This window comes from Stigmatopora argus, chromosome 2, assembly GCF_051989625.1.
Source record: "Stigmatopora argus isolate UIUO_Sarg chromosome 2, RoL_Sarg_1.0, whole genome shotgun sequence".
NCBI classification, from domain to species: domain Eukaryota; kingdom Metazoa; phylum Chordata; class Actinopteri; order Syngnathiformes; family Syngnathidae; genus Stigmatopora; species Stigmatopora argus.
Genome location: NC_135388.1, coordinates 17,373,195 through 17,389,219, shown reverse-complemented (window position 1 = coordinate 17,389,219; position 16,025 = coordinate 17,373,195). Strand labels below are relative to the sequence as shown.

General features: G+C 37.6%; 2 protein-coding genes across 16 annotated transcripts in view; one reads left to right on the top strand and one right to left on the bottom strand.

Annotated features, from left to right (window-relative positions):
• rbpms2a (RNA binding protein, mRNA processing factor 2a) overlaps positions 1-16,025 on the bottom strand; it is a 168,958-nt gene that overhangs the window by 1,713 nt on the left and 151,220 nt on the right. The gene's annotated exons all lie outside the window — the stretch shown is intronic.
• neo1a (neogenin 1a) overlaps positions 1-16,025 on the top strand; it is a 188,710-nt gene that overhangs the window by 108,365 nt on the left and 64,320 nt on the right. For all 13 annotated transcript variants that reach the window (XM_077591592.1, XM_077591602.1, XM_077591700.1 and 10 more), the window contains one exon: positions 15,029-15,304. In XM_077591592.1, the coding sequence (XP_077447718.1) occupies positions 15,029-15,304 (276 nt within the window). The remainder of the gene's footprint in view (positions 1-15,028; positions 15,305-16,025) is intronic.

Here is a 16,025-nt window from a genome sequence, read left to right as displayed (position 1 = left end):
AAATGTCCATAATGAAATAATTAGTATGTTGATGTTGAATATATTGACCTCTGATCCTTTCTCTTTTGCCTTTCTTTTTTAGAGGTGTCCTCCCTTTATATTGTCTCACTAGTTGTGAGGAAAATACACATTGGTCTGAATGAGAAATTCTAAGGTTGTTGACCTTCTCTTTCAGGCATTGTAATGAGCATGGTAAATTAATTTTAAATAGGTGCAGTCTCCCCAAAAGATAATCCATTTTCCAATTGCAAATGTGTGATTTTAAGATGACAGATAGAGACCTGTGTTACTCAGGCTCACAATCTTGGATGCTATTCATCTGTATCGAGATCTGGTGACTGTGAAAGTCATTGCATATGAATAATTTTCATCCCATCAAACTACTGATTTATTCAACATTTGACTTTAATAGGTCACCTGTCTGTATCTAGCTTGTTATGGACTAGTGTGCATGCCGTCATCCTCTGATCTTCTCTTGACCGTCCAAGCATGCAAAAGGCAGTTTTGGGAGTGTTCACATTAAAATGTCCCTGTGTTTCAAAGGTAAATTGGCCTTCATTATACTGTATTTGAACCCTGAAAAAGGCTTGGCTCTCACAAGTTTTTGCAGATTCCCTGTTCTATAGGGAGACCTTTTCAAAAGTGTCCTTTTCTTCCTCCGACTGTTGGATGGAAAAGAGTTTGGTAGTGTTGGACTGGTTTAGAGTTTCAAGGACATTTGAAAACCTACTCAAGAAAAATATGTGCATGGAATACATTTCTCAAATATGAAGTCCATATGTAATTATACTGTCATGAGAATTAATATCTTTGTTCACACAATTCTGGAGATTACAAGCAGCAGCATTTTTCAATTAAAATGTCACTGACTGCTACACATGAACAAGTGTAGTACCAGAAAGTAGGTTTCAGTTTCGTTACTCTTTGTCTGAGTAAAACATATTTGAGATGCATATTTAACATTGGCTTCTGCTGAGGAAGCAGAAATATTGTGCAAACGTATTTGGTTTTAAATTCTGCACTGGTTGAATGTTCCACATTGTGGTGCTTGTGTTGAAGTTGAAACTGAATGGAACTTAAACTAAGAATTATGTTCCTTTGTCAGTTGTAGGTTTGTTGGTTTATTTCCCTAGTTACAAAAGGTGTTTGGTAGGACAGGTTTGTTAGACAACGATCCAAATCCAAAGGCAGAATAGTTTTGAAATCCATATTAATATGTGACTGTGTTTTTAGAAGGCAAGACTTTGGTAATAACTGAGCAAGGTCAAAAACAAGGGAGTGATAGCACAGTAGAGCCATGGATGTGCATGTAATTCATGGTTTGACTGAGCCCCACTGAACTCTGAGTGGAAGGACCCCAGGGAGGATGTTAAGACTTCTTTCCTCGCCATGCAGTGCCTTCTTATGGCCTTTTGATTGGTGGAGAAAAGCTGTGGACATGCCAAACTCATTTTTTTGCAAGTGCACAGGAGCGCAGAATTGCCTTTTGTACAACTGACTGCACCATTCACATCCATTCTACTGCATCTGTTTCCCTTAAGCTGCAGAACATCCTTTGTTCCAAGGTCGTTGAGAAACATCTCCTACATTTTTTATACTGACATATGTTCACAAAGTGTTTCTCTATTAAGTACCTCAAATAAAAAACAAAAATTGTGTAAAAAAAGTAAAATAACAGCAATATGCAATGGATTTTTAAAACGTTTTTAGGAGTTTAACATATTATTATCTGCATACTTGCAGATTTCTCATGTAGCTGGTTTTGGCCTTGTTGTTCGCCACCCCACAAATGCCATAATGCTGAAAAAGGCACAGATGTAAATGCCCTCAACAAGACTTATGAGAAGAAATTATTTTTGGTTTCTTCCCACACTGGCATATATCAGGGCAGGTCGATACAACATTCCCCAATGTTTTGTACTTCTTTGTCACTTGGAGTTCTATTTTCCTTTTGACCAAGGTTCCATTCATCTCACTTCCCAACTACTTACTCTGGCGCAGCTAGGGCCTAAGCACCGCAACACGGGTGGCGATAGCATCTAAGGATATGCTGCTAAAGAGATAAGAATCAAGCGGCAGCATGCTGCTCTTTCTCAAACAACAGGGCTCGCTGAAGCATGTGGTGGGAAGATGAAGAAGCAATTGGAGGGGTGGAGACTGACTTCAAGCATTTTAAGATTAATTAAAAGTAAAGCAAGAAAAAATGGGACATTTCAAAGGAAAGTTGATCTAATGTATATCTTAAGTGTACAAAATGGTATCCCATTAGCTCCTATTTGTATCCATCTACTATTGAACAGATTTCTCCAGCCTTGTGTAAGGCCTGTTCTCACTCCAGTACCCCAAACAAATCCGTCAGCAATCGTTTTCAATGCTGCAACTCCAGTCAAATTGGATTTTATGTCTCTTGCCATCAAGAGTTTAGACTTAAGTGTTAATAATTAAACAAGTAAACGAATACATTATAAAAAAACAATCTTTTTTCCCCCCGATTATGATCCTTTGAAAATGATTGGGCCTGATTCCCATTCACTTGATCAGATCTGGGGACACCCCCAGTCACAAATATTCAATTTGTACCGTGCCCTATATTTAGTACATTTTCAAATGTCTGAGGCCGTGCTTTGACTAACCTGTTTCCGCTGTCGTAATTTTTCTCACCTGACGCCTGTGAATTTGTACATTACATTTTAATGTCCCTCCCGGACTGCCAAACCAAATCTTTTACTGTAATCTCCAGTGGCATAATCACCTTCAAGGGCAGGATGTTCTTTCCAGCACCACCTGAGGCCAAGAGATATTTTTCAACTTGTGAGAAAATAAGAACTAGTCTCGGGCCAACCTCAGCAGAATGCCATCCATCCATCTTCCTCCTGTTACATTAAAAAAAGAGGAGGGCTGCTTTTGAATTGTAATAAACTGCCGTTCTTGCCATTTTCCACTCTCTTAGGATAGACTGGTCATTTGTACATACACCTTCAGTCATCCATCCTTTTTATTGATAAAGATAAATACATATGCTTTGTTGACAGAGCCTGACTGCATTTCATATTAATGACAGTACAACTTTACTGTTTGTTTTTTGGACATAATAAAGTACCCTAGTGATGAATTGAAGCTTTTCACCAGTACAGTAATACCTTGAGATACGAGATTAATGCTTTGCGAGCTCGTATGTCAATTTACTCGTATCTCAAATCAAATTTTCCCATGGACAATAAATAAATACAAATCAATTCGTTCACATCCTCTGAAAAAACACCCAAGACAGGATATTACAATGGAAAAACATCTTTTTATTTGTTCTAATTCACCACACAGTAACAAATTCCTATCTAGTGGTTATGATCTTCAATATTAAAATGTGACATTATTCAGTACAGACAGACGGTAGCGCAGAGTGCGTGGAGGAGGGAGAGAGAAAAGGACGAGAGCGACAGAAAGGACAGGAGAGAGACCTCACAGCAACGCGCTCGTAACATAAATTTAACTTAAATGAACTTAGATTACTATACACACACTTAAAAATAAGTTTTAATTTTACGTTTCACTAAATTTAAACCTTCTTGTGCGATAACCGAGGCAAGGATGTTAATGTATTCCACTGCGGCTTTCGAGTCGGAACTTCCTTCCTCCAGTTCGTTTTTTAAAATTATCGAATCAGTCACGACTCACATTGAAGGATGGTGTCTTTTTCAGATATGCTTGCTTTGCTTTCTTATTTTTAGACTCTAATGTGTGCTTCTCTTTTATAATTGTTTGCATTTTGAACTGATTAGTGGCCTCAACTGGATTGGCTACATACACAAGCAGTACTTGCTGGAAAGTTGCCAATTAAATGACCCTAATAGTTTACTACCTGTATTTTTCCTCCATGCCCTGTAAACTGATAACACTGGGGTGACATTTTCACGAGTGTATCAAATTATTGCCTCTGCAAAACCAAACGCAGCTAGGGTTTGAAATACAATGGTAGCTGCGTGGATAATTTCAAATTTCTTTTGTATTTAAGAACCATAGAAATCAAATCTGTGGAATATTAATGAGGCGTAAATACTTAAGCTCCCCCGAAAAAGTCATAATTTGGCTGAATAGCTGGATTTGCCATATTAAAGAGACCTTCGAATTAGTCTCCCCTGAAGCTTTGAAAACTTTCAATTATGGAATTAATGATCACTTATGCTACAGCATGTACAAAAAGAGCCTTGAACAAAAAGAGTACAAGAAAAGCGTAGTACATACTGTACAAAGGAATTTACTGTGCGTCAAAATGCAAGACTGTTAGGTTCAAACACCAAACATTTGTTTCACCAACCTGTGAAGAAGGAAAGCACAGAGAATTTGAGTTAACTTTATTTAAAAAATGAGAGGTTAAGAGACTGCCCCTGTCACAGCCCTTCGAACAACACTCTGAAGAAAATCTCCCCTCGCCTATTCTCTTATTGTGTTTTGGGAGTGTCCAAGTTACAGGAAGTTTCAAGCTGATCAAGGGAGAGATAGTTCTCTCCCAGTTACCAAAGGTTCTTTGATCATGACCATATGCCCCTTCAAGATAACATCTTTATAGTCTTATTCCTGATATCTTGCAACCCTCACAAAACAGACAAACAGACAGGCGTCCGCCCCCCTGGGTAGTTCCTCTTTGTTGAATAAGGTGAAAACTCCCCAGGGGGTCAAGACACTCTCATTCTATTAACTAACATTTCGACAGTCATACCAGAATCAGGATAACTTATATAAAATAATTCCAACATAACCCTCCTGTTTATCCAGATTCTGCTATAAAATATCATCATCCATAACCTCTTCTTTTCAGATTTTCACATTACAGGATCACAAAAATAACAGAAAAAACGTTACACTCAAAAGTCAACAAGGCATAGTGTTTAGCATCTGGGAACATGTCAGGCAGTCCTATGAACTGCATTTCCTCCATCCCCAGATGCGTCGGCGTCGTCGTCATCCCGTGGTTCGCCTCCAGATGTCAATAAGGCATACATTTCTGATTTGACTGGTTCTATGGCATTTGTTATTAATCTTTGACATAACGCACGAATACAGGGAATACAACAACATCCACAAGTTGTGAGAATGGCAGCATAAACAGCGATTGACATTAAAACTGATACAACCAACTGTTTGTATCTGCCAAACATGCTACCAAATTCGCCCCACATTGAGGTGTCGACTCCAGAATGTTCTTTCATCTTGCTGTTGAGGGATCGAAGGCCCTCCAGGGCCTTGGTTAAACTCCCGTCAGCTGCTGTATTGTTAGGGATGAACGTGCAGCATTGGTCGCCAAAGATGGAGCACACGCCACCTTCCTTTGCCAGGAGCATGTCAACAGCAATTCTGTTCTGGAACGCCATCAGGAGGTCACCGACAACTGTTCATGGATTGGCTGCAAACCCTTCCTCCGTCCTGTTCTGGAGTCGTGCAATTTGGTCAGCGAGTTTATACTCATCTGGTATGCTGCGGGGAACCCCGATGTTGTTGATGTAGATTGGGTCCCCGTCCAAGAGTGGACCGCTTGGCTCTGCCTTTCCCGCGATGAGGCAGGACGTTTCCTGCACTTGTTTTCCAACTCGAGTCTCTGTGGGCGGGGCGTTCAGATACGCCCAGGCTGTCACTGACAGTCCAGTCACTGTGATGTGGATGGCAACAGCTTTCACTGTGGCTTCTGTATAGAGGTGCAAAGTCTATGGGAGGTCAGGGTTAAGTGAGGGGTGCTCGTGGCTGGTGAGTAGACATCAGATGAGTTTCTTCACGGACAAGGGTTTTGACACCGTCCGACTTACTCCACTCAGAGTCACCTGTCTCGAACTCTTGACCTGAATCGACTTTGACTTTTCAGTGATCTTTGCTGCTGTGGAGGTTGGTGAGTTGGGCCACGAATGGGTCTTCCCATCGTGGAGAGAACCAGGACTTCATTTTTATGACTCGGATCAGGATCCAGTCACCTGGCTACACCACCTCCTGCAAGATAGACAAATATCACGGCAGCTTACATGTTCTTTGGATGAGTTTCTCTTCTTCATCTTCCCATAAAGGAAGTTGAAATGGTCTTCCAATAACTATCTCAAAAAGTCTTAATCTCAAGCTAGTTCTACCAGTTGTTTTGCCATGTTTTGCACTATGCTGTTTGAAAAATGAGCTCCATTGTCACTCCAGATGATTCTGGAGATCCCATGTTCTTTACAGATCAATAAAATAACAAATTAAACAGTTTCTACAAAAATTTTAAAATAGGTATTTATACCTCTTTACCATACCTCCCCCCTGTTGAGACATTTATGGCTCAATTATGGAATACATTTTTGGTAGGTACGGTAGGCCTTTAGCTTTGTACAGTTCGTCTGCTGACTTCTTGAGATCGGCTCAGTTTTGTTGTTGTGTATGCTGTGCAGTAAGTGTTTGCGCTGCTGCTTTAGCTGCTGTATTCTGTCGTTGTCTTTAACACGTGCTTAACATTTGCTTACGGCTATTTTGTTGGGCTTAATACCTCAATGAATAAAAATCGCAACAATCTTACTTATTCCATCACTATAGTTTGTGAAAATTTAAATACCTTATCAGTCAAAATTAAACATGCTAGCTGATATTCTATTTTGAACACTGTTTCCTTGTTAAGATCAAAAACCCATATTTGTTTTTTCCTCTTTCCTACAATTACACAAATTAACTAATCATACTAAGAATAGGAAAAATACAAAAAGCAAACCAGGCTGCTTTCTCCCCAGGAAAACAGCTTTCCCGTTCTCTGTAACAGTTTAGATTCACATCAATTAATATTCAGAAACAAAATGCACACATTTATAATTCTAAATAGAATTGAACCCAGTAAAATGTAACCACCCCTTGTTTGTCAGGGTCAATATTTCTAACATAATTGTATCCTTTAGAGCAATTAAAGCCCATTACTTTTAAAATGCATACTAATCAAGTCCCAAATTCATTTAACAATGTGTATTGCTTTGCATATTAACCTCAGTGTTTTTTTTTTCAAAATATCCCAAACTAGTAGTCTTATTATCAAATGTAACATTCCATTGTCTTCGGAGTTTGCCAATCATCTCCTATGAAACTTTCTCAATCAATATTTTTCAATAGTCAGGCATAAAATCAAATTCTAGTTACATTTCTATCCATTGTAGTTTCTCTTTTCTCTCTAATTGTTTACTTTAAAAATATGTAAGAAGATCTAGTCACAATTGTTCACTTTAACTATCTGTAAGAAGGTGTAGTCTCAATTGAAACGCTTTTTTTATATGGAGACAATAAAACCAATATAAAAAGTTCCTCATGGCTTACAGCATTGCTCCCCGAGCAATAATCTTTCCAATCAATATTGGAGTGCTTGCCATTTTGTCTGATTACGTCAAAAATTTATCTTACCTGCCTCCTCATACGTTTCAACTGAGAGAACCTTCTTACAGAGCACAAAATGGATCCGCTATTTTCATGTCTGCTGGTTTGGTCAGGAACATTTGCACTCTCATCCCGGGTTGCTCATCATGTTTCCTGTTGAGAAATGCAATCTCCCTCTGCCAACCCAAAATTAATGCGTTTCCTTAAAGTTTTTTCTTTTATGCAGACATATGTTTAGCCTCATCCTCCAATTCCAATCGTGTAGTTAATAATGGTGTTTGGTATATTCCACTAAATTAGATTTCCATATTTTTTTTTTCTCTTCCTTTTTTTTCGGAAAGAAATATGGAAACTTTTGTCAATTCAGTCAATTATTCTGTTAACACAATTTGGATGCCATTATCACAATAGATCAATAGTACTTTGGAATTTGGTATCAAGCACTGTCTTTTCAGTGCTCCTAAATTTTGCATAGCAGATTTGTTTCTCCACTTCAAATTTCACGTTTGGAGTACTGCTGCTTTTACCATTAAAATTTCATTTGACTAAACAATTTTCCATAATTTTCATCAAAAATTTGATTTCAAATTTCTAAATCATTTTCCACCTTGATATCTGATTGATTATATCTTGATGGTCGGCCAATTAGAAACACAAAAAGACAAACAAACAACCATTCATTTACACTCAGTGGTCTGCAATTTTTTATCACTGGTGAAGAGCCATCCCCATTCTGGGGCTTCTTGGCAGCTAACCACCTTTTTGCTGTGCTATCAGCCTAATCATTCTCAAAAGAAATAGGTTAATGTTGTTTGGTTGACATCAACTGTTTGATGCTAATGCAATTAATATTCTAATAGTCATTAATATGAACCACGCTAAAGCATATTTCACCTGTGCCGGGCAAAACAAGGAATGCTTTCCTGTGCACCGAAAAACATTTCATGCCTCTTCCGTCCTAGGGAAATCATGCCTATCCTAAATCAATTATTTTATCTAAATTTACCTAATAATTTGGATAAATGCCATTTCTGCGTTGTTTTCATGTTTGATATCATTAATAATTTGGATGATTCTTAATACTTAAGTCTAAATCGCAAATCACTCTCATATTTCTAAAACCCATTATTTTTTACTAATATATCATAACACTATCAACTATCTCTGTCTCTCTTGTGGTAGTCTTTCCTGCCCTTTGTTTTTGGTGTGAAGGGAGCAGTAAACTGTATGGGCGCTCCCCCCCCCCTCCTTTTGTTTGCAAAGAGTGTTTAGCTTGAGGGGGGTCCGCATCTGTGAAGGGGGGGCTTCACCACCTTTTTTATCTATCTATCCCCTTACTTTTGTTAACCATTTGTTTTGCTACCTCCTGTTTTAGTCGTGCGCTATCATGTCGTCGCTGTGCGCGGGGAGGGTTGCCCCCGCATTCCCTGGCTATGTGGCCCTCTTTGCCGCACGACCAGCAGGCCCCCTTTCCCCCCCCTCGTCGTCGTGCTCCCCGCTTGCGTGTGGAGCCTCGCACGAGGAGAGCTGAAGAGGGACCACTGTTTTTTAACAGGCCTAATATAGTTATCTCTTCTCTTTTTTGTTTAGCTACTTTCTCAACCTCTTCTATTTGCCCTGCTATTCGCAACCACGCTTTGGTTTGATCATAACCTTGTTTTTGCATTTTACTTCGTTTTTTGTTACACGATTTTTCGATTTTTTGTTGTAGTTCACGGATATCTTTTATTATTAGTCTACCAGTGAACCCATATTTTTTTTACCCAATAACGCAAGGATTCCACCGCGTCGGGATCCTCTCTATGAACTATCTTCCAGTCTTTAGACGCAAGTTCCGAGAGGAATTCCTCTTTTTTACTTGTTTTACTTTGTACTTTACCCATTTTTGAATAAAATTTAGTCCCAGTGGGTCTTTGCACCTATAGTGCACTAACACTGGGTTTAGACAACAGGATGTCGATAAATTCCTTTAGTGGTAAACTCACTTCAACCTTTTCAGGCGGAGTCTCATGTCTACATACATCCACTAAAGGTCGACATTTGTCTCCTGTTGTTTGATATGAGATACAAATCACCAAATGGTAAAATGTATTTCCAAACACACTTTTTTGCACGTTCACTCCTTTTAATTCACTTCTTTATTTCTCTTTAACCAGGACTCTATCCTTTTTTTTCACTTTTCATTCAATACACCCAGAACTCCACTATCCGTCACAGATTTTTCCTATTCAATACATCCTGGATTTCGCTTTCCTTTACAGAATTTAATTAGTGTGCTAAAACTAAGGGTGTCTGTCCGCCTGCGAAAGTTTGTTGTTTGAATTTGACCTCTGTACGCATGTGGAAGTTTTGTTGTTTGAATTTTTTTACCTGATAGGGCTCTAGGATTCTCAGGGTTTTCATTTAATCAGGACTCCGCTATCCTTTACAGAGTTTAATTAGTCTTTCTCAACTAAGGGTGTCTGTTACGCCTACGGATTTAATTTTACAGAGTTTAATTAGTCTTTCCAACTAAAGGGGTCTGTTACGCCTTCATTCATTCCTTTTTTCTCATTCATTCCTTTTTTAAATAAAATTTACTCACGATTCTCTGCGTCCTCGGTATCCCTTCAACCTTTGGACCCCAGCCCGTAAGGAAGAAACAGTCCTGGAAAAAGGATCTTTATGCTGTGGCCACAGACTTTTCTGGATCTTGCTCACCCGCTGGGATCGTCCGGTATCTTGGAATCCGGCTCGAAGGACCAATTAAATGTTAGGTTCAAACACCAGACATTTGTTTCACCAACCTGAAAAGAAGGAAATCACAGAGAATTTGAGTTATCTTTATTTTAAAAATGAGAGGTTCTCAGGACCGTCCGCGTCTCAGCCCTTCGAAACACTCTGAAGAAAATCTCCCCTCGCCTAGTCTCTTATTGTGTTTTGGGAGTGTCCAAGTTACAGGAAGTTTCAAGCTGATCAAGGGAGAGATAGTTCTCTCCCAGTTACCAAAGGTTCTTTGATCATGACCATATGCCCCTTCAAGATAACATCTTTATAGTCTTATTCCTGATATCTTGCAACCCTCACAAAACAGACAAACAGACAGGCGTCCGCCCCCCTGGGTAGTTCCTCTTTGTTGAATAAGGTGAAAACTCCCCAGGGGGTCAAGACACTCTCATTCTATTAACTAACATTTCGACAGTCATACCAGAATCAGGATAACTTATATAAAATAATTCCAACAAAGACTTTTTTCCACACCGTTATTATAGTCATTACATCTCATTTACTGGTTGAAACTTTTTGGATCACTAAACATGAATTAGCTCACTCTGTTGAAGATAAATATACTTTGCTGCGTAACATTGCTCCAGTAATGGGAGAGGGATTGTGTCCACACCGCCCTGACTTTCTACAATAAAAGAAGTCCAAAGGACACACGGAGGGTTTATTGTCGCTAATAATGTCATTCTTAAAGATTTTCTGACATGAAAAGCCTCAATTTCAGTTGCTCAATTTCAATTATTGTTTTTCACACCTTTCTAAAATGACGTTTAGCACTCGGGTGAGGGAATGGCTCTGAACTTGTTGAATTGAATGGTGCTGTAGCTATAATAGGGTGGTAATAGAAAGTACTTTTGAATAATTCATGAATGGTAGTCCAATGATTTTCAATCACCAATGCAAATCATGATATTTTTACCTTTTGATGGCTAATGATAGAAACGTGGCTATTCCAACAATTACGTGTTCTCTCTTAAATAAATAATACCCATCCTTCGCTTATAACAGTTTACATTTGATTACTCTAGCCGTCATACAATCATTGTAATCTTACTCCTTCTCTAGTGGCAGTATTTGTTAACAAATAAATATCAAACATTAAATATCAAAAAGATTTTTCAAAATAAGTTGAAACCAAAACTCACTGACAGCTCCCACTTTAAATGGATTGGATGTCTAGCGCGTTCAATGGTAGACCAGGAATTTAGATGATTCAAATGGAGAGAGAAAAAAGAAAGATTTGAAAACCCAAAAGGCTGTCAGACCAAACTCGCGCTTTAAAATCTTTAGGATTCCTAATTTCTGCTATGCCACAATTTCTTTCATGATTTTCAGACATGGAATATGGGTTTTCCAAGGAGAAAGACAGCTATTCTGCAAGGCAGCTACTAACGCACTGACTGTGTAGAGAGATCTTTGAATCTCTCTGCATATTCCATTAAGCTGCTCATTGTTATTCCTTGCAGGCTGTTATTTCACAGCAGCAGGAATCCAACTGTGCAATTTAAGTACACGCCCGTTAATGTGCATGTGTGGTTACACTTACTCTGTGTGCTATTGTGTGCATTTGGCAGTCATAATTTTCAAAGCTGATAGAAATATTTCGTATCCGTTGAATGTAAAACAAGACGATGAAATAAGGTTGGCGGTTGTTGATGTAATAATGTATTAATAAAATATTTCTGATCATCCATGTTATAATAATAAAATAAATATAGTCAACAAACAAACAACATACACTATGACTTCACGCTTTGTTAGCGCTCACTACATGTGAATACAAAGCATTGTCAACTGAAAAAAGAATTGGGACTAATTAAAATTGATAGCATTAGAACCAACTCCACTTCCCATTTGGAATAACCTTCCCTTACCCCCACCAATGTGCAACACCATCATCATACAGACACACACACACACACACAGCAATATATAGTGCAAGTTTTCACTTCATGATTAGTGGGCTTTTGCATTACGGATTGCACATCTTGGTTTAAAAGACGTATCCAGAAGTATAACAAATTAGGTCCCCTCATAGTACAGTGGTACCTATATATATGAAACATTCAGGTTACAAAACGTTTCAATGGGAAAATGTTGTCTCAGGATATGACACCAATTCAAGCTACGAAATGTCAAGTCTAAAAAATTCAAACATATCCCAATATATGAATACACTTGTAAAATCCTGTATTTCATATGAAGTGATAGAGTTGCTCTCCGTTTGGATAGCTCCCAACACCTCGCTGGTGTCCCATTGGCGACCTCCCAACATGTTCATCTATACGTATGTTTGCTCAGCTGCCTTCTGTGTCCCATCCTCCCACACCCACTAGCTACTTCTCTTCACTCCGCACTCGTCCTTCTACCTCAGTACATTTTGCCTGTTTTATTACTTTTAATGGATTAATAATTTCGTCTTCCTGACATGTTTCATTTTAAAAATTATAATTTTATCATTGTTAAAGGGTTTAGGGGTATTATTGGAAACGTTGGAACGGATTAGTGCATTTGCATGTAAAACGCGGTTCTACTTATGAAAGATTCAAGTTATGAAACCACTTCCGGAACTAATTAATTTCATAAATAGAGGTAGGTACCACTGTATTATTGTCGATCTTGGGTAATTGGATGTCAAAATGTCCGCTAAGTGTGTGTCATTGCATGTCTGGTATTAAACTACGCATATGCCCTCTACCACTCGTGACTTCAGCTAAAACATTTACAAGAAATTATTATAACACCAAACTAGTATTCCCAATCTTAAGGAATCTAGCCACGTTTAAGCTTTCTGTTCACACTTGTTGAAGTTCGCAGTCCATCAGTGTGTGCTGCAACAGAATAGTCTTGTTGCTATCAAAGATTAAAAAAAAAAAAAAAGAATAAAGTATCTTGTCACATCTGGTAATGAGTTTCGGGGCCATCTGCCCCATGTGCACTTTGGGCCAAATGTCATCTCTCACATGCAACACAAAGCCAACTCGTTTCGCTGGTTATTAGACCTGAGACCTTTGTTTTCGACCTCATTCTTTAAATGTCAGGCCTCTTTGGGTCAAATGATTTCAATTTCTCTATTCCTAAAACTCTAAACTTTGACATCTCACCTAGCTGCCTATTTCTGACTGCTACCCAATTAGGTTAGACATTTGGATAATGACACTATAGTGGTGAGAAACATACACTATATGTATGTGTGTGTATATATATATATATATATATATATATATATATATATATATATATATATAGATGGATATAGATATATATAGATATATATATATATATACACATACATACATACATACATGCATGCGTACGTACGTACGTACGTACGTACGTACGTACGTACATACATACATACATACATACATACATACATACATACATACATACATACATACATACATACATACATACATATACTGTATAAACCTTTCCAATAAGACCTATACATTTCAATCAAATACATTAGTAACATTTCAAACAATATTTAACTTGGATTTCTATTAATACCCACTCAAAAAAAGTTACGTTAAACTACTGTTAGATATGTTATTAATCAATGACCTCATGGTTGCTTTAAGTATTAAATTTGAAGATGAAAGTCTGTGAAACTGCTAGCACAGGAGATTCTTAGATCATTGCTATGAATGTTTTAACCAACATAAAATCATTATTAAAAGCCTGATTTTTACCCCAAAAATCTCTGACTACTTATGAATTATTCACTTTTCTTTTCATCTAGTTATGATAAAAACATGACTAACTAATATTTGATCTGTTGCAAAATATGGTTCTGAAATCTGTAATGTGTTGTTAATGATACATGATGTGATTGGTTGCTCCTTATTGCAGTGTGAACCTCATTAGACTGTGGATCAGCTGAAGGGAGTCTTTTACAGTTGAACTCATTTTACTTTAACACTGAGATTTGACTCCACCCTATAAGGGTATTATTCCATTTAATCATTCACACTATATCATATTCAAATTCCCCCTAATACCAGTACTCGTTTGTCCATCTGTCCTTTATCGCGTTACTTTTGGTTCATGCAGCATCTCAGCTGGTTGGTACTACATCAGTTAAATATATAGAAGTCAAAAAAATTGATTGTTATTGGACAACTATATTACAACTAAGATGAAGGATGGATTCAAGTAATTCAAGTATTTAAAAAAATACAAAAAAAATTAAAATGTTAAATTATTTAAATAGCAAACTGACCAAGAAACAAATGGCAATTAAAAATATTTCCCATTTCTCCTCACTTTACTGTCTGCTCATCTCACACCTTCAAACACAGCTTTGCCAAGGAGGTCCCTGTAGTTCTGCTTGTTATGGTTGATGGCATGGCCTTGTTATTCATTTTCTGTAATTACCCATAGCTGTTTACATATTGTGGATTCTCTGTAATTAAACTAATTACATGCAGTTGTTTCAAACATCCTGTGAATGTTGGTTTCACATCAGTGGCACCAAACACTTGAAAATTTTATGAAGCAATAAAATTAGAGGTAAGCACCAACAGCATATGGAAATATTCACTTCAAATTACCTTTGCTTGTCTCCTGTTTTGTATCATATCTTGATGAATTTGGAATGTGGGACAATGGTTGTGAAGTTGTGACACACACTTAAGATCAGAGTAGTGCAGGGTTTGGGTGAATTATTCCACCCAAGGGGTGCAGGCTTCATTCCAACACATCAAGAGGACGTAGTTTCATCAACCTGGTGTCCTCAAAGTGCAGTCAGATGCTTTTTTGTTTCTACAGAAACCTCATATACAGTTCAACCTCATATACAGTTCAACCTCATTGGTTGAATTGTATTTGTGTGTGTGTTTATTGTTTATGTCAAGATTTGTTTTGAACATGTTTTCCTGTTATCCTTTTGAAGGAATGCCCAGGTTCGCCAGCCAGCCAGTACCTACCACTGTCCGTCAAGGTGACAGCCAAATCATGGTCTGTGAGGTCAACTCCGACCTGGTGCCTTTCACCCGCTGGGAGAAAAACCGACAGCCACTGGAGATGAACTCTAGACTGGTCCAGCTACCCAATGGTGCCTTGGTCATCAGCAATGTCACAGAAAGTGATTCCGGTCTTTACCGTTGCTTAGTGGAGAATGTGGGCTCATCAAAGTCCAGCGAAGAGGCACAGCTCCAGATCCTGACAGGTATGCTCAGCAGACTATATTCTTATTATTTCCAGAGTTCCATAAACACTTCTGAAACCTCTTCAGGTTTAGTTCCTATGCCCGTTGGTACATAATTTATGTATTACATTTGCAAATTATTATTTTTGTAATTAGATTCAGTTGACTTTTTCCCGAAAACATTTTGTTACAGGCATTGGTTCGGTCCACTGCATGTCACAAAATAAAAGTAGACTGTTAAACAAAAAAAATGTAAAAATGTCTCATTTTCATTTAATATTGTATATATAATGATTTTGCTATTTTCATTTAAGGAATACAAAAATCAAGAAAATGTTTTCTGTCAAGAGGCTGAAATAAGAGGATTTGGACAGATACTGTTTAAAAATGGTTCTAAACGATAATAATAATAATAATCGATAACTTGAAATATAACTTAATATAAACGATAACTTAAAATAACTTGAACTCTGAATAGAAGTGTAAATTTTCCAGGTTAGATGAATTGTTAATTTCATAGAATTAAACTATACTTTACATAGTTCATATCAGTTGGTCTACAATTGTTTTTGCCTTTTCAAATTAAGACACAATATTACATAGACTAAACTATAATAAAACACAACAATCTACGGAGGAAAATCCCATTCAAATTATCTTGTACTAAAACAAGTTTTAATATACGGCACATGGTCAGTGTTCAGTGTAATTAATTGTACTATATTGTTTAATGTTGTTTGGA